This window comes from Hemicordylus capensis, chromosome 13, assembly GCF_027244095.1.
Source record: "Hemicordylus capensis ecotype Gifberg chromosome 13, rHemCap1.1.pri, whole genome shotgun sequence".
Lineage (NCBI taxonomy): Eukaryota > Metazoa > Chordata > Lepidosauria > Squamata > Cordylidae > Hemicordylus > Hemicordylus capensis.
This window is the reverse complement of record NC_069669.1, coordinates 3,068,275-3,091,358: the sequence shown is the minus strand read 5'-3', so window position 1 is coordinate 3,091,358 and position 23,084 is coordinate 3,068,275. Positions and strand designations below refer to the sequence as shown.

At 51.6% G+C, this 23,084-nt stretch overlaps 1 protein-coding gene across 3 annotated transcripts; it reads right to left on the bottom strand.

Annotated features, from left to right (window-relative positions):
- Positions 1-378: 378 nt before the first annotated feature.
- ALKBH5 (alkB homolog 5, RNA demethylase) lies at positions 379-22,940 on the bottom strand. 3 transcript variants are annotated; one of them, XM_053276884.1, is made up of 5 exons: positions 22,920-22,940; positions 18,787-19,914; positions 9,595-9,675; positions 5,837-5,992; positions 379-3,712 (listed from the first exon to the last, which is right to left on the bottom strand). In XM_053276884.1, exons 2-5 carry the CDS (start codon positions 19,515-19,517, stop codon positions 3,529-3,531), a joined length of 1,152 nt encoding a protein of 383 aa, XP_053132859.1. In that variant the 5' UTR covers positions 19,518-19,914; positions 22,920-22,940; the 3' UTR covers positions 379-3,528. The 3 variants fall into 3 exon arrangements, with proteins under 3 accessions (XP_053132859.1, XP_053132857.1, XP_053132858.1); XM_053276882.1 differs by lacking the exon at positions 22,920-22,940 and adding an exon at positions 22,546-22,843; XM_053276883.1 differs by lacking the exon at positions 22,920-22,940 and adding an exon at positions 22,546-22,843 and having other exon boundaries at positions 18,787-19,910.
- Between the last annotated feature and the right edge of the window lie 144 nt (positions 22,941-23,084).

The following is a 23,084-nucleotide window of genomic DNA, read 5'->3' as shown; positions in this document are numbered from 1 at the left end:
CTTTTGATCAGTCTTCAACTGGTGGCAGCCTACCTTGAAGGAGCGGCGTGCTCCTAGATTTGGGATCAGAGCAATCTCTCTACTGAGGGTAGATCCCAGGAAAGCCTAGAGTCACCCCCGTTTTGTCACACATGGGGTTCTCCAACTCATTGACTAGGGACACCTGGGTTCAAATTCCTTCTCAGCCAGGAGGCTCTCTGGGTGGCCATGGGCCAGTTGCTACTGCTCAGCCTAGCCTACCTTAAAGGGATGTTGTGGAGAAAGTTCAGTGAAAAGGCTACGTGCCACTTTGGGCCCCTTGGAGGGAAAAAGTGGAATAGAAAAACAAGAGAGAAGATGTTACCTAAACACATATCCAAACATCCCAACTCAGTCAAGTGATGCTTTCGGCTTTTATTTAGTTAAATGCAGCATTCTATACAAGAGGGAAAAAATTGAAATTTCCAAACCCTGACAGGGAACTATAGTTCGTCCTAAATCAACCCGAATTAAAAGATTTCTCCCCAAATACACGGTATGGAAAATACTCTCCCCGCCCCTATTGACAGCGTGCCACGCACGATGGTTATTTTGTGTATCTCAAACTTCAGAACTGTACAATTTGTTTACAAATCACACTTTTTCCTATGAAAAATTACAGAAAAAAATATTGCCACTTATTTTATTTGTAACAAAAAATTAGATTTTCTTTTTATTTAAAAAAAACACAGAAGTCAGCCAGAAGTGTGTGCTGGGTGGGGTGGGGTGGGGTGCAAGGAGGAGAAACCAGGTGCATTTTTTGGAGCAAACAGGAATTCTTACCGTCCGACTCGAGTTCAACTCCATTTGGCGCTTTAAAAGAAAACACACACACACACACACACACACTCACTCACACAAGTCAGCTGATCACTAGAAATGGATCCAAGCCTCACTGGTCTGACGTTTCAAAGCTGTTTGAACGTGCAGAGGGGCCGAGACAGGATCCTTTCCTAGCGATGGTTGCTATTCAACTTCACACTAACAGCATTAAAACAGGGAATTTACTCGTCTGGTCAGCATTTCCCGTGGCAGAAATGCAGCAACATCTTTGACGGGTCAGTCTGTGCCTTTGAACAGGGTCAGCTGCCACAGCGGATGCTACCTGAACAAGCAACTACAGGCCAAGCGGGAGAAAGAAATGTCCCCCTTCAGCTGCTGACATGACTCTAAGATGGCCCAGGCTTTGGGGAGGCCGCTGGGGAGAGCCCTGCCTTGATTTCATTGGACAGGCAGGTCCAAAGTTTGAAGTGGGTGCGAAGCCCGAGAAGGACTACAAACTTCTCGGCTATTCCAGATACCTGGAAGACAAGTCACAGGTCTTTGCTGGCAACTATCGCCTTGAGGATGCAATAAAAATGGCAAGCTAGCACTCTTGCCTCCCTGTGGTACAGCCAGCAGCTGGGGTTCTCAAGCTCGAGTCCTCAAATGGTTTTGGACTACAGCTCCTGCTATCCCCATCGTGCCTGGGGATGATGGGAGTTGTAGTCCAAACACATCTGGGGACTACAAGATGGGTGGCAGCTGCACCCGACTGACAGAACACCGGACGAAAGGTGTTTGGGGAAGCCGAGGGTGGAATGCCTCATATACAAAGCTTCTCAGAATTAAATGTTTACCACCAGGTGTACAGATCAGAGCAAAAAGGCACACAGAATTAAAGGGACAGGGGGAGAGCCTCGTGTATTTAAAGGGAGGGCAAAAACTAGTTGTGACGACACTGAAGATCAAATCCGTTTTTGTGCAAAAAAGACTGGCGCTCAGAGAACTGGGGTGGGGTTTTTTGCACTTTTAGGGTGACAAGGGACATTGAAGCCATTCAAACTCAAGACTCCAGTCGCAAGACCTGGGCCTCAGGCAGACAACTCCCTCAGGCTGGGGCAAAACAAGGCAAGCGTTACAGCCATTCAGGAGGAGTCCTCACATTTTGAAATTTCACTCTCGGATGACCAGACATCACTCGGGCAAGAAGGCAGGAGGCCTCACAGCTCAAGCATTCCGTGTGCAAGAGGCACATCCAGGCCCGGTGGCAAGCTGGCCGGAGCTTTGGACTAGCAGCCGGACAGCTTGACCCCCATATCCTGGAGGCACCGAAGTAGACCAAATGGCTTGCTAACCTCCACTCCGGCCTGGTGTGCCCAAACCATCCCCTCAGCGTTCCAGAGAACTACTCACTGGGAAGGTGGCCTGTCTGGAGAAGCAGGCAGAGGGTCTGCTCCACAGACGGCTTGGCCAGCCGAAGTTCTCGTCGTGACCCTTGCCTCTCGGAGGACAACCGCCACTCAAGGCTCGTTTTCCGAACGTAGGACAGTACTGGTGAAAGCCGCCTTTTCTAACCCAAAGGGAACCGACCAGAAGACAAGCCCAGATCCCTCTCAAAAGGCACACACACACACGTGAGGAGCCACACGCATTGGGACAAGGTCTCCTGAGGAAGCCATCGGACAGCTCCCCACTGCCACTCCAAAGAGGCAGGGCCCAGGAGACCCACCCAGTGCGTTGTGCCCGATGCTGTTAGTGTGAAGGGTTCAGCAGGAGCCGAATTGTCCAGCCAAGACATATCCCTCCGTCCAGGTGTCGCTCCTGCCCGCCCCTCAACGCGCCCACAAGCAGCGGCTTCAGCATGAAGCAGCCGGGCCTCCTTCAAAGACTTGTTTCCTTTTTTATTAGCAGCGCAGAAAGGGGGAAGGAGGGGGGGGAAACCACAGGTGCTCGCTAGCCCAAGCTAGTAAAGGGTGGGAATTATATGGCATTTAAGAGAACAAAAAGGGGGAGGGGGATCAACCCTGACACTAAAGTGCAACACGTCCTAAATGCTGTGTCATCCGGTGCGAAGAGGCGTCTGCGAAAGTTTTAGCTTTCCAGTTGCCGGAGGAAGGGCGCCTTTGAATGAGAGCGACAAAAAAAAAAAAAGAAGAAGAAGAAGAAGGGGGAAAGGATAAAATAAATTTACACGCTAGTTGGGTTTCAGGAATTAGGAGCCCTTTGGTGCAGCATGGAGCAGGATGGTGCGAGATTGCGCTTGCTGGGGGGTGGGGGGAGGCGGGGAGCGGATGGGACCAGATGCCGGGTTTAGACCGTTTCGGAAGCAGCGGGATCGGAGCGCAGGGAACATTCGCAACCCTTCAGCAAACCCAAGCGCGCAACTTTTTTTTGGCATCTTCAAACTCCACTCCGGCCCAAACACCTCGCAGAACGCAGCTCTCCGGAGGAGGAGAAGGAGAAGGCCGCCTCTGCTCCCTGAGGCACGCCCGTCTTCCTGGGAAGAAAGGTGGGTGGCAGCAGAAGCATCCCGTGACCATGGATGCCGCCGTCAAAACCGAAGAGCCAGGCGGCCCCAGCTCTTCTCCAGCCTAGAGGGGGAGTGGGAGGGATACACACTTGAAGCTAGATGAGAAAGAGCCAGGAGAGGGGTGGAAGAGGAAAGCCAGAACCACGTCACAGCCTGAAGGCCAGTCTCATCCGCTCGAGGATCCTGGGGCGGGGAAGGAGGGGAGGAAAGAGAACCCCTCAATGCCGTCTCATTTTCACTTTCCGGGCGGGGCTCCCGTCATCCTCCTCTTCGTCAAAGTCCTCTGTGTACTCGTAAGACTTTCGCCAATAGTTCTCGGAGCTGAAGTGGCTCCGCCTCCTGTGTTTGGGCAAAAGGACTGAGCGCCTGTTCTCCTCTTTATCCATTTCTAAAATTCGAGGCCTGAGGAAAGAAAGAGACAGCCAGACCAAGAGGGGATTAGAGAGAGCTGGTCTTGTGGTAGCAAGCATGACTTGTCCCCAGAGCTAAGCAGGATCTGCCCTGGCTGCATATGAATGGGAGACTAGAAGTGTGAGCCCTGTCAGATATTCCCCTCAGGGGATGAAGCCGCTCTGGGAAGAGCATCAAGGTCCCAAGGTCCCTCTCTGGCAGCTTTTCCAAGATAGGGCTGAGAGAGATTCCTGCCTGCAGCCTTGGAGAAGCCGCTGCCAGTCTGTGTAGACAATACTGAGCTAGATAGACCAAGGGTCTGACAGTTCCCTATGTTCCTTGGGCACTGCTTTCCATTTGATCATGCATGTATTGTGCAAGCCAGGGACCCTCAAATGTGGTTCCCCAGATGTGGCTGAATTACTGGCCCCATCACTTGGTAGTGAGGGCCTTTGGCCACTGCAACAGCTGGGAACCCATTGCATGCTAAACCCTCAGCCATCCCAGGGCCTCCCTGTTACTGCTGCAAATATCTATACACCACTTTCGAACCAAGTGCAAAAGGAGTTTACAAAGAAACAAACAAGGTGATCCCATCCCCAAAGGGCTCGCAATCTAAAAAGAAACATCAGGCACAACAACAGCAACTGCCACTGGAGGGACACTGTGCTGGGGCTGGACAGGGCCGGTTGCTCTCCCCCTGCTAAGTGGAAGAGAATCGCTACTTTAAAAGGTGCCTCTTGGTTCCGTGAGCAGGGCCTTTGCTTCCTCAACCGACTCCTTGCTCAAGAAACGGCCTCCCTGAATGCCACCTCTCCCGCTTCCTTCAGATCCCTCCTCAAAACCCACCTTTCCTGGGAAGCCTGGCACAACCAGCTTCCAGGCTGCCAATGGGTGTCTGGGCTTCTACAATAAACTGGGCAGAGCTGGACTTTTGGCCACTGTTTCTACTCCCACTGGGACATGGCGCTGCTGAAGTGCCTATTCAACAATGCCTCGCGGATCTGGAGAAGCAATCTGAGGGAGGTCTTCTTGTCTCCAGCAGCAGCATTTCAGGTGGCTTTTTCGAACTACCCCCAGCCGGCTGCATCTCTTACAAACCTGACTACCTTAAACTAGAGGAGAGCTTTTTCACGGGCTCGGTATAATGCCTTGCTGTCCGTGGGTTTGGAAAGCAGATTAGGAGAATACCGCTCAGGAACCAGTTATGTTAGTGGGACTCTGCAATACAGAGTCTATTAGCCCTTTTTAATACTGTCCATTTTACCGAAGAGATTCACATTACTATGACTGAGCCGCTTATAAAGAATATGCCGGGGAGATCGGATCAGTATTAGGTTTCTTTCCTTCTGGAAGGCACCAGTCCCAACTGGAGTGACACAATTTTGTGCCACAGCATGTAAGCGGAGACGGGAGTTAGTTGGCTAATTTATAAATAAGATGCCCGTATGTATTTTATGGTTCTGTTTTCACCCAGCTCTGTTCCGATTTTGACTTTTAACTGCTGCTCACTGACTGTCATCAAGTTTCATTCATCCTTAACTGAAATAACTCTCGTTTGCCCCTGCCACTCTCCGATTACGGTGGAAAAAACAATGGTCAAGAGTCCAGAGAGCAAACTACTTCAGACAAGTCCAGCGGGATGCTGGACGCCTTCTCCAAACAGCCAAAGCCATCTCACAACCGGTTTTTCAAAGCGCCCGAGTTTCAGACAAGGGATGCTAGACCCCACAGGCAAGGGGGCCCAGACAGCATTAGCAGGGATGGTTCAGAAGCTAGCGGCATAGATTCAGCTCCTCTCCACCACCCCACACACAGAAAGAGGGGGGTGAACGTAAGACTCCCCCCTTGCCACCATAACCCACGCTCTACAAAACAGATGCCAAAGCAGAACTTCATGGCGCAGCTGTAAGACATTCTTTGTGTACCATTCTATTAGTTCCAGAATTGGGGCTTGAGTGCCAAGATCCCAACCTCAGGGCTGTAAACTAGACTTTTTCCCAACTCTTGAGTACTGTTCACGTAAACAAAAATGGTCAGGAGCTGAGCAGAAGGGAACAGCGCATGAGGCTACACATACTAGGAGCCTATATAACTTGGCAGTTCCAGAATGTGTTTGACAAGGGATTCTCTTACCGGTGAGCAGCGTCAGGGTCTGCCTTGCGATGGGACCTCTTTGGCTTCAGGATGGGGTCCCTGTTGCTTCCTGATAGACGGTCAGAGGCATACCCTGGTGCCAGGACAGAGCTACTCAGGGATCTCATCTCCAGCCGGGGAGCATCTAGTCTGGTTCTGGAAGTGTTAGAAACAAAGGATTTGAGGGGGCTGAATTACATAGACCAGAGGAAATATTTTTGGTAGTGGCTGTGCCAACCGTTTTAAGAGTTACCCACAGGCTGAAAGCCACATCCAGTTTCTCAACTGGGAGTTCAGTCTTTCCTCCAGAGGTGCAAGCAGTTATGGGAAGTCTAGGATGCCTCCCCCCCAGATGTTATATTGCTTGTGACTGAGCAGCATCAAAGAACATAGGCCTATCTCCCCCTCACGTGCAAGGATGTGCACGAAATTCAGCCGGATTTGGATTCAGTTTGAAAACCATTGAACAGAGTGGAGATTTGTTTAAATCCATTCAAATTTGGGCAGATTTGATTCAACTCGATTCGGATCAATTCAAATGAATCTCCTCTGTTCAATGGTTCCAAATCGAATCGATTCAAATTCAGGTAAATTTTGTGCACATCCCTACTCACATGCTTACCAGTTTACCATGTCTCTTTTCGTGTAGACAACTTATGACATTTATATTTCATTGAACAGTTTTCTATTTCCTCTTATCCCTCCCAGGATTACTTTATAGAAAGTATTACACCAGCAGTGAGGTCAGGGCATGTGAGAGAGGTGGACTTAACTGGTTGTCTGTTAAATCAGTGCAATCATATATGCATATTGCTCGTTTATAAATGAACACACGACACATACACACACACTCACTCTATTTGTTCATAAGCTAATTCTGTTGCAATTAAGTGTTAGACAAGGAAGAAGAGCGCACCTTAGCCGTATGAGATGCTGCTGCATTTGTTTAAAAAATCCATTCAGCCTTCAGAGTCGAGGTTTCCCTACCAAGAGCCTCAATAGCCCACATTCTATAGGCCTACATGGCCTTGCTCTTCCCTCTTCCCCCAGATCTGCCTTGCAGCAGAAGTATGCCCACTCGACAGTTAAGACCAGAGGCAATTGCATGCCATTTGCTATGATTCAGCTGGAGGAATCCTCCCTTTGCCTCACAATTTGGTTGTCACAAGCCTGCCTGGGACTTGGGTCAGACAGTTCTGGGGTGAAACAAGGTGGGAGATGAGCCCTCATCCCCCACGTTGCTTTCACAAAGAACCCACACATCCAGGCAGATGTGACCCAAAGGAGGAAAACGGTGTGACTGTACAATTCAAGCCCTGGGGTGGAACGGAACATCAGTTCTCTCCAGAAGACAAGAAAGCAGCCAAGCCTGCAAGTGGCACTTGATGCAACCGCAGAAGCCAGAGAGGGCTTTGGAAGAACTTCCAGTGGCCACAGAGTGGGGCTGCTGCCCTTTGAGCACTACATAAATATCACGTTCACAGCTGGCTGTTTGGATACCCTTTCCGAAAATCATAGCTGGCTCAATAGGTTGTCTACAACCAACAGGGCAGTGAAAGACGTTCGCATGTTGCTCTTAACGCCTGCAGGGAACGGCACTGGCCAGCTGTATTTTTCCGTTTGCTCTTACGCGGAAAGCCAAGCCGGATTTCTTTTCTTCACCGCGTCACCCGCTCGGCCTCAGCGATCGCCAGCCTTTTCAGCTGCCACCCTCCCCAGGCTAGAGCACACAGGAAGGTTCCAGAAATACTGCTTGGCTTTCACTGCCCTGAAGTGTTTACGGCCACGCTGCTAACTGGGCCGCTGAGGGAAAATTCCACTTGGAGTGGACAAATTCCAGACCGTTTCACCTGCGACACAGCTCTGTTCTCTGGCGTCTGCCAGGAAGGACTGGGTTCTTGGAGCTGCACGCACAGAACACGGGCAGGGGCCCTGCCCAGAGTTGTGGAAATTGGCTCTCTGGAAACACAGGCGCAATCGCGGCCTGTGGTGCTCACGTCCCGGTAAGGATCAGCAGCCTTCCCAAAGCCCTTTTGACATGCATTCCTGGAGAGACTGCTCACAGCTTGTGCCGGCGACGTATCGGAGAAACGAGAGCCGACGCTTTCCTGGTTCGCACAAGGCGAGGGGCCATTTGCAAGGAGGGCAGCGAGAAGCAGGGTCCTTGCAGTGCATAGCCCTGAAAGTGGAGCCCCTGTCTTCAGCTCTAAGCCAATCCTATGCACCCACCACCAAGTCAGGGGGCTTCAAGTTCTCTAGCATGTGGAGCTCCCTCAAGCACATCAGTCTGAGCACACAAAGACTTGCAATCCTGCAGGGACAGACTGATGGAGCGCCCAATCTCTCTCTCAAAGCGATCTATGGGAGCTTCCTATCCCGTTTGGATCCCAATAGGACAAATATTTATATACCGCTTTCCAACAAAAGTTTCCCAAAAAGCAGGTTACAGAGATATAAATAAATAAATAAAATGGCTCCCCTGTCCCCAAAGGGCTCACAATCTAAAAAAGAAACAGAAGACAGACACCAGCAACAGTCACTGGAGGGATGCTGTGCTGGGGATGGACAGGGCCAGTTGCTCTCCCTCTGCTCAATACAAGAGAACCACCACTTTTAAAAGGTGCCTCTTTGCTCAGTTAGCTGGGGCCAAGATCCGAGCCAAGGCATGGGGAGAAGGGTTATCCTCTTTCTCCAAACCCTGCAGAGCTGCTTTTTGAGAAGGAAAAATATCCGTCAAGCTTTCCAAAGTCGAAGCTCCATGTTGGCTCCAGTTTGTCCCCAAACCTCTGCCCTATAGCGGCTCCAATCCAAATTAAGGGGCGGGGAGAGGGAAGCTCCCATATGCATTAAACAGACAGGTGTGGGATGGGGTGAGCTCATGGCCACAAGGGTCTCATGTATTTTGTGGCCCTGTGGAAGGAGATTTGGGGAAACCAAGAGGCTATCTGAAGGACTGCCTGCTCCTAAGGGTTTCTGCCCACTTGACAAGCTCATCGGAGGGGGCGCTGCTCTAAATGCCAACGGTGAGAGAGGCTTGGCTGTCAAGCCCACAGGACAGGGCCTTCTCAGACATTGCCCCCAGGCTTTGGAATGCCTCCCCACCCCACCCAGCTGGGGCATCCACTCCTCAACCTGCATCACATTTTTTAGGAAACAAAAGATCTTTGGCTCTTCACCCAGGCTTTTAAATGAGAGCATAGTTTTTACTGTTTAAAAGCATTACTGTTTTATATAGGTTTTTATTTATACTTTTAAATAGAGAAACCTATATTTATGATCTGTACTTTTAATATTTTAATTGTGCATTGTTTTAATCATGTTAACTGCTTTGAGGTTTTAATGAAAAGCGGTATAGGAATGGAATAAAATAAAATTAGCACTAGTGATTCCAAGCAGACACACCAGAATGTATTTCACCAACTGAGAGGTACAAAGGATTTTGTACAGATTTCCAGTTTCCCACGGTCATCAAGCGGTACACCAGGAGGAATCTTCTTGGCCTAGGTAACTCTGCACCCTTTTAAAGGAGACCCACTTTCCGCTGGTGAGAGACCTTGGCCTTTAAAGGGAGAAGGCAGGCAGCCTCGCCTCGCCTCCCCCCGCCTCTTCTCAATGCCACCTAATTTTGTCAAATGGGAGGCCGAATGATCCCATTTGGCACACCCAGATACTGGCAGCAATAAAATCTGAAAGGGTTGTGGGGAAGGGGAAGACACACGTATGAACTCCATTCACTTCCAAGAGGCTCTGTCACTTACTTCCTAAGAATGATGACGGCTCTTCTCTCCTTGATATCCTGTGGTCGAATGCAGTGTGTAATTTCATCAGCTGCGTAGCCACTGGGGAAGGAAAAAAACACCAAGAGGATGTCAAAACCAAGTCAAGTGGGCTTTGAGAGGGTTAGCTGCCCTTGCCTTTAACGTTCCCAGTGTGCGTGTGTCTGGCTGCCAGAACCGCCCAGGCCAGGCCGCAACCATAGCTAACATCCATGACCCGGCCATAAAGCACAACCGCCCACCACCGCTTTTGAGACTGCTGTTTCTCCAGTTTAGAAAGGAATGGGTCTGTGTGGGGCTACTGTTACACAGGCACTATAGAAAACTGCTGCATACAGAGTCAGACCCTTGGTCCACCTAGCTCAGGGTTGTCTACACTGACTGGCAGCAGCTTCACCATGGTTTCAGGCAGGATTTCACCCCACTTACCTGGAGATGGCGTGGATCGAGCGCAGAATCTCCTGCATGCAGAAGAGAGGCTCTTCCACTGAACTACAGTCGCTCCCCCTGACTGAGTTTGCCCAGAAGACCTCGCTACAAAGAGCCATATAGAAATATCCCCCTAAAGTTGGCTTGCCAGTTCACCGGCCAGTCTAATATGGTCAGTTGACTCCAACGACTATTAGTTAACCAACACTCAATCCTTGATGCAGCTGATGCCTGAACTTGCTAACAACTTAGCACAACCGCCTTGTAAAAATCTGAAGTCCTTTGCAAGAGTTGCTACTGCTTGGCTTTTTTGGCGGGGTTTAATTGCACTTTTAAAAAATGAAACTACAGGCTGACTTTCGTGTTCCGGGATAAAAACCAAAGAGAAGAACCAGGTCCGATTTGATTTGATTTTTAACTAATTTAAAAATGAGTTTTTAAACTGCTTTGTATTTTCTTTTTCCCTTTTTGTCTGTCATGATTTTATGTGATGTGTTTTTATTGTACGTTTTAATCCTGTGTTGTGAGCTGCCCAGAACTCAATTTGTTATGAGGTGGCTAACAAATAAAGTTTATTATTTAAAGTTTGTTGTGCTGTAAATTGCCCAGAGACTTGTGTTTTGGGCGGTATATACATGTTTTAAATAAATAAACATTTTAACCATTCAGTGGATCATTCACTTTTATAAAAACCCTCACCTAGCATTTGTTAAATGTTACCATTCTTTTTTTAAAGTTTCTTAACAGTTTATTTTTATAATTGGTACAAACATCAGATCTGTTGAGAGTTAAAGTACCATTTTCGCTGTCCCAATAAGCTTAATGCGCAGCCTTTTTGTATCAAATGCCCAACCCAAAACACACCGACTGCCTAGCGTACAGACACACAATGAAATCCCACCCTGCTCCTTTCCTGACTGCAGATACCAATAGTTCCTGGACACAGGAACACTACTGCAGAAAAGCAGGAGAAAGCAGAAAAAGGCTAGATTTAAATGGTTGGGGGCAGTGTTCCATAAGAGGGATTCCCAGTATTGCTGACTACAACGCCCAGCATCCCCAGCTGCAATAGCCTTTGGCTGGGGATTATGGGAGTTGTAGTCAACAACATCTGAGAATCCCTCTTACAGGGAACACTGGTTGAGAGGTGGGTGGGGAAGAGGAGGAGGAGGAGATCTGAATCCCATCAATGGAAGTCCCAGAAAGGATTTCCTCCCCAAACAGAAAGCAAAACAATGTTATGCTATTTTTTGCACCATGCAATACGAGATCCTTGGCAGATGGAATCTGCATCACAAGCCTGGCCTCCTTAAGCCTGCTAAAAAACTCACTCAACTACTTCACTAAGGACCCGACAACACGAATACAAAGAATATTTATATACCGCTTTTCAACAGGAAGTTTCCAAAGCAGTTTACAAATAGATAGATAAAATAAATAAATAAATAGGAGGTGGCTCCCTGTCCCCAGAGGGCTCACAATCTAAAAAAGAAACAGAAGACAGACACCAGCGACCGCCACTGGAGGGAGACTGTGCTGGGGATGGAGCGGGCCAGTTGCTCTCCCCCTGCTAAATATAAGAGAATCACCTCTTTTAAAAAGGTACCTCTTTGCTCAGCCAGCAGGGGACAACACTGTGCTGCTTACAACCCAAGGAAGGACTTGCCTAGAAGATTCTGAGCAATTAGGAGTGGCTGTACAATATTCACTCCAACTAGGTTTCTGTTTGTGGTGTGCTTCTCTCATTTCAGGAGGGAAACCAAGGTGGTTTCAAGATTACTCTGCAGGGCTATTAGCCATGATGCCCCAAGTGTGTGCAGAGGTGGCAGATCTCAGAATACCAACTGGGCCAACAGCCCCTGTCGAAGGGCTCTCTGAGGCATCGAAGAACAAGAACCCAAGGCCTACCGCGCCCAGCACCCCGTTTCCCACAGTGGCCCGCCAGGTGCTCCGGGGAAGCCCCCAAGTCGGAGATGACGGAGCCATGCCCCCTCTCCTGCAACTGGCAGTTGGCCGCTGGAGGGAAGAGAAGCAAGACAGGAGACACGGATGGCACACAGAGCTGCTCCAGGCAGGCTGCAGCTGTGCCAGGCGAGAGCCCCTGACCAAGCCAAGGGAAGAGTCAGGTTGCAGCTTCACGGGCTGCGCCTATCCAGCTCGTTTCTCCCCTCCAGCCCTCTGGACTGCAGCTGAATTTAGAACTGCTTCCTGCCGCCTCGCCCAAGTCTGAGAGATCCGGCTCGGCCACGTGATTGGAAGGGTCGACCTGGACAAGGCTGTCAGGCCAAAAGAGGTCCGCGTGTGGGACATCCACTCACCCAACTGGCAGCCCCGGGTCTCTGCTCAGCCCTTGGCCCTGTTGGCAGGCCGGGCGCCCTTTCAGTCGATGCCCAAGAGCCTACTGGCTGCTGTGTTCTAGCCAGCCCCAGCCCAGCATCCCTCCAGTGGCTACTGCTGGCGTTTATCTTAGGTCTCTTTTTAGACTGTGAGCCCTCTGGGGACAGCAATCCATCTCATTTATTATTTCTCCAGGTAAACCGTTTTGGAAACTTGTGTTGAAAAGCGGTATATACATATTTGTTGTTGTGCTCAAACGGAAGCAGCCGCCAATCTCGAAGTCTATTCTGGACTAGTCGCCAACTCTTCCCCTCGGAAGCAAGATTCCCGATTCGGGAAGACTGGGTGCTAGGATCTTGCTGGAAGTTATAGTGTTCTCTCTAATTTTTCTCATCTGTGTACAGAATGCATTTTGTTCTGTATCCTGCAGTATCCAGGCATGGTGTGTGCCCATATATTCAGAGTGGGACCTTCCTGATTCAATCTGAGCAGGATCTAAAATTAACTGAGTGGACATAAAAACTGTGTGCACGGATTATGGGAGGTGTAGGCCAACATCTGCAGGAGGGCCAAAGTTGAGCAGGCCTGCCTTAGAGGGAACACTGGTGGAGACCCTGGTGCAAGCTCTACAGCAGCCAAAATAATTTGTGGCTGGGGATGATGGGAGTTGTAGTCCAACAGCAGCTGGAATGCCAAAGGCCGCCTACCCCTGCTGGAGAGATTACAGTGCAGTGCTCTAGAAAGCAGAGTCCATTTGCTCTATCCTGAGGCGGCTGCATAGCCACCAAAACACTCACGTGGGGAGGCAGCCTAGAACTCCATTTCTCTCCCTCATGGCAGCCTCGGAAACTCTGAAGCCCAGCTGGAGTGTATTAGCTCCACAAAAAGATCCCATTCCACTTCTTAACGAGCAGGCATTTTCCACAGCTGCCTGGTATGTACTGGGTCAGACTGGTTGGCCATCAGAACTGAGGAAAGGGAGCTCTGCCATCCCAGCGTGGAGGCAAGTCAGGGATACAAAACAAAGCCTATTAAGATCATCAGGGGAGCTTCGTCCGAGGGTGCCACCAGCTCATCTGGGGGCGTCTCAAAAGCATGATTCTCTGTAGTTGCCCCAGAGCTGTGGAACACACTTCCCGCTGAGATTAGAGCTGCTCCATCCCTGTTGGCTTTTAAAGGTAAAGGGTGCCATCGAGTCGATTTCGAATCCTGGCGCCCACAGAGCCCTGTGGTTGTCTTTGGAAGAATACAGGAGGGGTTGACCATTGCCTCCTCCCGCACAGTATGAGATGATGCCTTTCAGCATCTTCCTATATCACGGCTGCCCGATATAGTACCAGCGGGGACTCGAGTAGAAGGTTGCTGTTTTTTAGGAAACAACTAAAGACACTTAATCTTAAGCCAGGCTTTTTCGCCATTTAGCAGTCTTGATGGATAGTTATTCTAATTTGAACTTTTTATATGTATTAATGGTTTCAAAATGTCTTGGTCTTATTGTTGTAAACCGCCTAGAGACTTAGGTAGCGGCAGTATACAAGTCTGATAGATAGAAGCATCTACCAGCAGGACAAGCACTGGCTCTTTCCCCCCTCTTCTGGGAAATCACTATGCGTGATGGAATGGGAATACTATGCAGTTGTCCAAGGGGGACAGGCCTATCAATGGCTACTAGTCAGCGGGCTACAGGCCACCTCCAGCCTCAGAGGCACGATGCCACTGAATACCAGTTGCAGGGGAGCAACAGCAGAAGAAAAGGCATGCCCTCCCCTCTTGCCTGTGGGCTTCTCGGAGGCATCTGGTGGGCCACTGTGTGAATCAGGATGCTGGACTAGATGGGCCTCCTTGGGCCTGATCCAGCTGGGCTGCTCTTATGTTCTCAAGGCTGGTGGCCTCTGGCTGTTCAGTGCCTGTAAGTCCCAAGCCAGACAGTTCTAGGTTGATTAAAGCTGTGTCTAAGCCGGGTCAGTGGCTGTAGATCAGTCTTCCACAGGTGGCAGCCTACCTTGAAGGAGCAGCGCTGCTCCTAGATAGGGATCACAGCAATCTCTCTACCGAGGGTAGATCCCAGGAGAGCAGAGAGTAACCATGTCACAAGCATAAAGACACACAGATGGAGTAGTAACTTATGGGCCTGTTTACAGGGCCGTGCAAAGCCACTGTCATGAACCTGCTGACAGGTTTTTTTTTTTTTTTTTTAAAGGAACTGGATCCAGTCAGCAAGGTTAGCAATGGCCATTAGCCATGATGCCCAAGTGGGCACTCTGTGTTCAGAGGCAGTATATCTCAGAATACCAACTGGGCAAACAACTTCCAACCCTGTTAGTGGGCTTCTCAGAAGCATTTAGGAATAGTCCTGCTGGATCAGGCCTCAGGCCTATCTAGTCCAATACCCCGTTTCACCAAAGTGGCCCACCAGGTGCCCCCAAGAAGCCCCCGTGCAGGAGATGATGAAGGCATGCCCCCTCTCCTGCCCTGCAACTGGCAGGTGGCCACTGGAGGACAAAGGAAGCTGGGCCAGAGGCGGCCTTTAGTATGCCCAGCTGGGCCTGCATGTTGCACACACCAACTTCCTGAGCTCTGTGTGCGAATCAAGGCAGGTGGCATTGCGGCAGGGGCAGCAACCAGGCGACAATGCAGAGGGCTTTGCCGCACCAAAATGATTGGTTACAGAATGGGTAAAGTGTCAGTTATTATTATTACCACATTTATCTCCCGCTCTTCCTCCAAGGAGCCCAGAGTGGTGTACTACATACTTGAGTTTCTCTTTCACAACAACCCTGTGAAGTCGGTTAGGTTGAGAGAGAAGTGACTGGCCCAGAGTCACCCAGCAAGTCTCACGGCTGAAGGGGGATTTGAACTCGGGTCTCCCCGGTCCTAGTCCAGCACTCTCACCACACCACCATGCTGGCTCTACTGTTGCCCACAGTCCACTCCTGGCTCCTGTAAGATGTGCACACAGGCCCGACTGAGCTACATTCAGAGTCCTCCGAATCTTGAACCGTGCATTCAAAATCGTCTGAGTCTCCAACTAGCTCTCCTTCAAAAGGAACCAGAGAAAGCTGGAATGCAGGCTTCGGTGTGGCAACTCAGCCCCTTCTCAAGTTCCCTGACCACATGGGCTTCTGCCTGACCCACGGTTAATGTGCGCAAGGCACGCCGGAGACAGCACTTAGCCCGGACGAGTCTTTATTAATAATACACCTGCGCTATTGTGCAGGCTGTGCTGACGTGTGGGAGAGAGAGATTCCTTCCCGGCTCGTGGGGAGATTGCCTTACAAAAAAGCAAGCGGGGGGATCGCGTTTCCCCCGAAGAGCCCTTCAAACTGGCAGAAGCATTCGCTCCTCAGACCCAAAAACGTAGGTTGCCCTCCCTTTGCCATGGCAACGCAGATCCGTTAGGGATGTTTGACTCATCCTGGCTGAGAGCTGGCTGGGCTGACAAGACTATAAATATGGCTCATCAGAAGCTCATCCAGACCCAACATTTTGTACCCTTTCACACTTGGGCTCCTGACGATGACAACGCTCAGGAGGAGAAGCAGCACGAGTGTGACCTGTGCATACATTTCAGCTTTTTTGTGGGGGAGGGAGGAAGCCAAGCCAAGGAGGAAGCAGGAAGAGCTCACTGGATGGCCAAGAGGCAGGGAGTGGGGCAACTGTGGTCCAGCATCTGCAGGAGGGCCAAAGTTGTGCAGTCCGAGCCTAAAGGGTTACCATGTGATGGCTGTACAAGGCTGGGGAATTAAAAGGTATGCTAGAGAGGGCTTTGCACTTCTGTCAATCCCGTTAGGGGGTCTCAAGATCGTCTGGCCATTTTCTGTACAGTAGGGATGTGCGAGCTGGCCCGATCTGAACTGTGGCTTGAGTCGAACCAACCTGGTCCAGCCGGTCCGTGTTCGAAATGGAACTAGTTCTAGAAGAACCGGTCCAGGGATAGACTTGTGGAGGGGGATCTGGCGAGGATTCCCCTTTAGAAATATAAGGGCATTCCCTATAGTCAGGTGGCGGGAGAGAGAAAGAGTACTTAGTACCGTGGTTTTTCCAGTGGGGGAAGGTGGAGGTGGCCGTAGCAGTGGTTCCTCCAACCCCCCCCTCGCCCCGATGGCTTCTCGAAGAGCAGCCCAGGCCGCGTGGTGACACAAGCAGCCTTCACATATGCATGGAGACCTGAACCGGGCCGCAGCCGGCCTGGGCTGCTCTGCAGGAGGCTGGTGCGGGGGTGGGGGTGCCCCTGCCTCCCCTGCCTTACTCTAAGCAATGCCCTGATACTTGTAAAGGGGAATCCTTGCCAGAGTCCCCTTTACAAGTATATCCCCAAACTGGCCCACAAACTGGTTTGATGGCCGAACCAGATCGGTTTGAATCTGGTCTGGATTCGAACCAAGCCAGCCAAACCATTTCCACGCACACCCGCACTATGCACACACACACACACACACACACACACACACACACACACACTCTGTGACTTCAGAAAACAGAGGCCTCCCTTCCCATCGCCATGCCTCCTGTCACAGAAGTGCAGGGCTGTGCATGCATGGCACTTGACATGTCCCTAGAAGTATTGCCACTGATTCAACAGAATGCAGAGTGTTTTTAATTTTATTTTTTTTAAATCTTGTTATGAAGAATTGCTGACAGCACTTCAGCTCGAGCCAACTTGTGTTTTGCACACAGACATTTACTTTGCTGCAGGGCAGCTCCCCCCCCAAGCGGCAAGGCCGGTGCCTCCAGCGAGTCACAGATGCAAGCTCATCTCTGACCCTTGCCTGAGAGTGCCTTGACTGGGGCAAGAGGCACCATGCCAGTACTTCCCTCCTGATCGTAAGGCACGCTCCTTCTCTTAGTCAAGGAGGGACGCCTTCCCTTGGAAGCATTGCACAACCCTCTATTTTTCCAGACATCTTTCCGTTCCCTGGAGTCCTTCCTCTCTGGGATGTGTGCAAAACCACACATAAGAGGAAACCGTCTCTCTTGCCACTTGCAGAGACTCAACCAACCATGTCCTCCAGTTTGGGAGCAACGTTCCCTCTAGTTTTTTCATCTGCAGTGATGAAACGGAGTGAGTTTTGTTCTGGGTGGCAATGCCAAGGCAGTGTGCATGCACAGGCAGTCAGAATGAGGTTTTCTTGATTCAGCCTGAGCGGGAGCTAACATTAACTAAATGGATATCAAAAAACGTGTGTGCACACACATGCGCACGCCTTAGAGGGAACACTTGTTTGGGAGGCCAACTAGTCCTCTGAAAACCCCACTTTTGACCTGTGGAAATCGATGGTATCAGTGTTCCCTCTAATAGGGATTCCCAGATGTTGACTACAACTCCCAAAATTCCCAATCAAAGGCTATTGCAGCTGGGGATGCTGGGAGTTGTAGTCAACAACATCTGGGAATCCCTGTTAGAAGGAACAAGGGACGGTATATATTCAAAGCTGAATGTCAACTAACCATTCTTCCCTCACTCCTCAAGTGAAGCTACTCCTCACGTTTTATGAATCCTACCTCTAGAGGTAAGCCTGTCTGGGAAGCCTGTCAGCTAGTGTGGTGTAGTGGTTAGAGTGCTGGACTAGGACCGGGGAGACCCGAGTTCAAATCCCCATTCAGCCATGAAACTCACTGAGTGACTCTGGGCCAGTCACTTCTCTCTCAGCCTAACCTACTTCACAGGGTGTTATGAGGAGAAACTTAAGTGTGTAGTACACCGCTCTGGGCTCCTTGGAGGAAGAGCGGTATATAAAGTGTATAAAATAATAATAAATAAATAATAATAGTTTGAGGAGACTCTCTGCACCAGTGTTCCCTCTAGCAGAAAATCCCAGATATTCTTGACTACAACTCCCAGCATCCTCAGCCAAAGCCTACTGCAGCTAGGGATTGTGGGAGCTGTAGTCAACATCTGGGATTCCCTTCTAAAGGGAATCCTGCTCTGCACATTGCAAAGAACTTCAAGGCAAGTTAAATTCTCAGGTGCATACTAGTTCACACAGCGTTATTAGCCAGACTTTGCTCTTCCCACACACCAACAATGAAGGTAGGCTAGAACACACACCACATCTCTAACCCTGCACGCTGCAGAGAAGAGTAGAAACAGAGAAGAATGCCCATTACCAGTTTCTCTCACTAATGAACCCTGATAGGATTCTGAAGCGCTCCAGAGTTCCTTAGAAAACAGTTTGGGAAACACTGATTATAAAAAGTATCACGAACTAAGTTTGCCTCTTCACAGTTCACTCAGCAAACGCAATGTACAAGGCAGCCCCTTTCAGCCTCCGTCCCCCAAGCTACGAAGCGGAAATCACAGCTGCCAAAGACGAACAAGACTCTCAGTCAAAGGTAGCTTCCTATATTCCTCTCTTGAGGTGCTCTCACAAGAGGCAAAGCCCGGAGGCTTCCTAGGCACGCACTTACCTCAGCACAGTGACGCTTCCTCTTCTCACAGGCAGGAAGAAGACCGGCTCCGAGACCCGGATGGGCCTGAACTGGAATTTGCAGCCAAAGCAGAGGGCTGAGTCACTGAAGAAGGACACCGAGACAATAGGCCTCTCAAAGATGTGGATGGGGTCCACGTGGGAAACTATGCAGCCTCCCGGCTGGTAGTCATTGATCACTGCGCTGTTGACAAAGCCCTCGGGGATCACCCGATGCTCCACCAGCTTGCGGATGACCAGGTCGTGAACCCACTCGGGAATGGTGTCCACCTCCCCCCGCGGATACAGCCGCTCCTGACCGGGGCCTCGTCTCTGCAGCTGAGACCCATATGTGTAGCCCTCCCCAAAGAAGTACTTGTTCCGGAGAGGGGCCCTATCCACCGTGTGCTCTTTGTAGAGGCCCTTCTCGGCCCTGGAGACCACGTCGTCGATGCGAGCCTCAATCTTGGCGCACTCCTCGGGGCTGAAGAGCCGGAGTTGCCGGATGCCGCTTCGGACTTTCTGGGCCTCTTCCTCCTCCCGCTGGTGCTCTTCGTAGTCGCTGGGCTCCGACTCGGAGTCCTCATGGTATTTGCGCTTGCGCTCAGCAGCTCCGCCCACGGCTCCATAGGGGGACTCGGCAGGGTCCCGCGTGCCGCCCTTGTAGTTGTCCCGGTAAGGCATCATGGACTTGAGCTTCTCTCGCAGGTCTGTGTAACCGCTCCCAGCCATGGCGAGTTCCCCACCCTGACTTCTGAACCCCCTGGTGTGCGGTGTGTGGGGCTGGCAAGTGGGAAGTGCCGCCGCCGTTCACGGCATTGTCTATGCTAGTGGAGTAACCGCCCCACGGAAAATGAAACACAGCAGGAATCCGAGTGCTCACAGGCAGGAAGCAAAGCAAACCAGGTACTTTTTCTGATGGCTAGGATGCTCCACTCTTTCAAGACACCTTCCCCTTGCCCCTGCAGTAGGGGCAAGGGGATGCAAATCCTTGGAGAGCGAGGAGAAAGTTATCTCGGTTTCATTCCAGACACTAGTAGCAGGTGGGTAGCTTAGTCCAACGTCTCAACAGGTGGCAGAACCAACTTCTCTTTTCAGGTGTGTGGCAGGACAATTAAGTGCATTCTGTCTGTGGGGGGGAAAGAAGTTGCAGGAGTAAGCTGGGAAAGTCTAATACCAGGAAAAGAGTCAAGAAAGAAATACAGCAAGCTGGAAGAAATACAACAAGCTGGATACAGCAAGCACGTCCACAGAAATACAGCAAGCTGGAAAGTCCAGTTTACTAAACCCTTACCAGTCCACACCGGGTCAGACTCTAAGCCAGGCATGCTCAACTTGGCTGCCAGCCACAAGCTGTTTTTGGACTACAACTCCCCTAATCCCCAGCCACAGTGGCCAATAGCCAAGGATTATGGGAGTTGTAGGCCAACATCTTCATGAGGGCCGAAGTTGAGCAGGCCTGCTCTAGGCCCACTTTGGCATCCCCTCCACTTTCGATAATAAGTGGAGAAAAGTGGACATATGGGGGAGAGGGGAGAAACACAGGACCTCCCTCCCCCCCAAGTAGAAGAGAAAGTTCAGGAGCAGGCCATCCATTGCCAGGACCCTTTAGCTCCATATCTATTGCCCCTCCTTCCCAGAAGGACTGGAGAAAGAGAGCACCAGGTAGCCATCTTTGTACTCTCTGCTCCTCCTCACCTCACTCTTTCCGGAAGGGAAGGTGTTCAGGGAGCACTTCAGAGGGGTGGGAGAGCTAAAGCAAAGCTCTGCTTCTTTCCTTTGAGGACCAGCCCCTTCCCCTTTGTTTCTATCTCCCTTTACCAGTCACTCCTCTTGCGATGAGGAGCAGGGGCCAACGGGCAGGGCAGTCCCCAAAGTGACGGAGGGGGGAAATCAATACTGCCGCTCCATACTGTAGAGTACGCTGCAGAACAGGAGAATGAAGAGAATCTCTCCTTTTGACCCCATGTGTATTACACGCTCTCCCGCATTCTCCCAAAGCAAAGGGAGGCCTTCCCGGAACAGAATGGGGAAAGCGAGAGAAGGGGAAAGCCTTTTTACACCTGCACCTATTGCTCCCTTCCCCACCCCCAAGGGAAGAATGAGGAAGAGATGGAAGGCGGCACTGGTAACAGCAGGGAACCCAAAGCAAGCTACTTTCCTCCACCTCAAAACTCACTGCCGTGTGCATTAGGTGAGCCAGCGTGGTGTAGTGGTTAGAGTGCTGGAGTAGAACTGGGGAGACCCGAGTTCAAATCCCCCTTCAGCCATGAGACTTGCTGGGTGACTCTGGGCCAGCCACTTCTCTCTCAGCCTAACCTACCTCAGAGGGTTGCTGTGAAAGAGAAACTCAAGTATGCAGTACACCGCTCTGGGCTCCTTGGAGGAAGAGCGGGATATAAATGTAATAATAATAATAATAATAATCCCCCACTCTGCTCAGTAGATCCCACACAAGCAGAGGGAACAGTAGCAACAGCTGAGAAAGAAGCCTTTTAGCTCCCAAACTTATTGCCCTCCCTTCTTCCCAGAGATGAAGACCAGCACAGCAAGGGAAAGTGGCAGCAGAGACTGAGGAGGTGGACACCTCTCAGCCCCTGGACCTATTACCCCTCCTCCTCTACTGCGAGAGAGTGGGTCAAGTTCCTTTCTGCTCCCCCATCCTCCAGCAGAGGTGGAAGTCCGAGGACTAAGAGGTCCCCAACTCTGTTACCCTCTCCATGTCGGGGGTGGGCAAGATCCTCATCCGCAGAGGAGGAAACCTCTTGGCCCCTGAACCTAGTGCCCTCTCTACTATGGTGTGTTAAGTTGCACACAGCAGAAGGAAAGGGGCAGCTGAAAGAGAACAAGTCTACTGAGCCCCCTTGCAGTGGGGCATTTGGGGGTTAAGACTCATGAAAGACCCCAAGTTTGGGGGCTAAGACCCATGACACAGTAGTACAAGAGCAGCAGAGGAAAACGCTTCTGACTCTCAGACCCCAAGCCTACTGCCCTCCCAGGCCCAGCGACAAAGGTGAGCAAGCCACCCACTGGCAGCAACCGAAGCCGCTTGCCCCCTGAGCCCGCTTGCCCCCCAGACTAGGGAAGGAGCAAAACCCACATTGCAAGAGAAAAAGGGAAGCTGAGGCCTCGTAGTCCCCAAACCTATTGCCCTCCCGACAACAGGGGTGGGCTAGACCCTGGTCAGCAGAAGAGGAAACCCTCCCAGCCCCTGAAGCTGCTGCCCTCTCTCCTGGGGGTGGGCATGTGTGGCTCAAAATGCACCCGGCAGGAGGAAAGCGACCGCTGAAAACGAGCAAGTTTCCTCTCACACTCACCCCCCCCCCCACCGGGGGGGGGCTAAAACCTCTGAAATAGCAAGAAGGGAGCAGCCGAGACAGGCTCCCTCGGAGTCCTCAAACCTCCTGCTCTCCCACTAGGGGGGGCAAAGCCCACCTCTCAGGAGGAGAAAGGGGGCCGCGGAGGCTCTGGGCAACGACTGGGCCCCCAAGGAAGCCGCTTGACCCCCGTCTTCCCTGCAACAGGGGTTTCCAGCTGCTGTTGACTACAACTCCCATCACCCCCAACCAAAGGCCACTACAGCTGGGGATGGTGGGAGTTGTAGTCAGCAACACCTGGAAATCCCTGTCCCAGGGAGCACTACTTGACCCCGGACTGCAGGGGGGCCAAGACCCTCGCCCAGGAGGAAGGGGGCCGCAGAGGAGGGGGCGCTGGCCCCCTTGGGCCCCCGCACCTCTTGCCCTCGCTCGGGCTGACTCACCGCGCCGGCCGCGGGGTCCCTCCGTCGTTCCCCTCAGGAGCTGCTGCTGCCCGCGCCGGGCTCCAGCCCCGGCGGCCTCGAGGCTCCCTCCATGGCCGGGAGAGGAAGGGAAAGGCCGGGGCCCGAGCACCGCCGCGATCGCTGCCCCGATTCCCCGCTACGTCACCAGCGGCCGGCCCGACAGTATAAATAACTTCAGGGGCATCCTCCGCCTCGCAGCGCAAGCCGCGCCAACTGCGCACGCGCCGGCTGGAGCGGCGCCCAACCACGCACGCGCGCGCGCCTCGCCCTGTGGCTCGCTCCGAAGACGGGGGCGGAGGGGGAAGGGGGGGTGGAACCGCCGGGGGCAGGAGGAAGAGACGGCGGCCACGAACCTGCCCTAGAGCGTCTCCACGTCGCCCTTCTGCGCACGCGCTGGAGGAATGCGCGCGCTCCTCTCGCTCTCTCTCCCCCTCCCGCCGACCATAGAGAGAGAGGTTTTAAAAGGAAAACGATAAGGGGTACGCAGCTTCGACTTCCGGTAAAATAGGCAATCCATG

Coding starts and splice junctions, on each gene's coding strand:
- ALKBH5 (XM_053276884.1), bottom strand. CDS start 19,517: ATGGCTGGGAGCGGTTACACAGACCTGCGAGAGAAGCTCAAGTCCATG. Junction 5,993..9,594: donor GCCGTCATCATTCTTAGGAA/GTAAGTGACAGA, acceptor TAACACTTCCAG/AACCAGACTAGATGCTCCCC. Junction 3,713..5,836: donor GACCCTGACGCTGCTCACCG/GTAAGAGAATCC, acceptor TTCTTTCCTCAG/GCCTCGAATTTTAGAAATGG.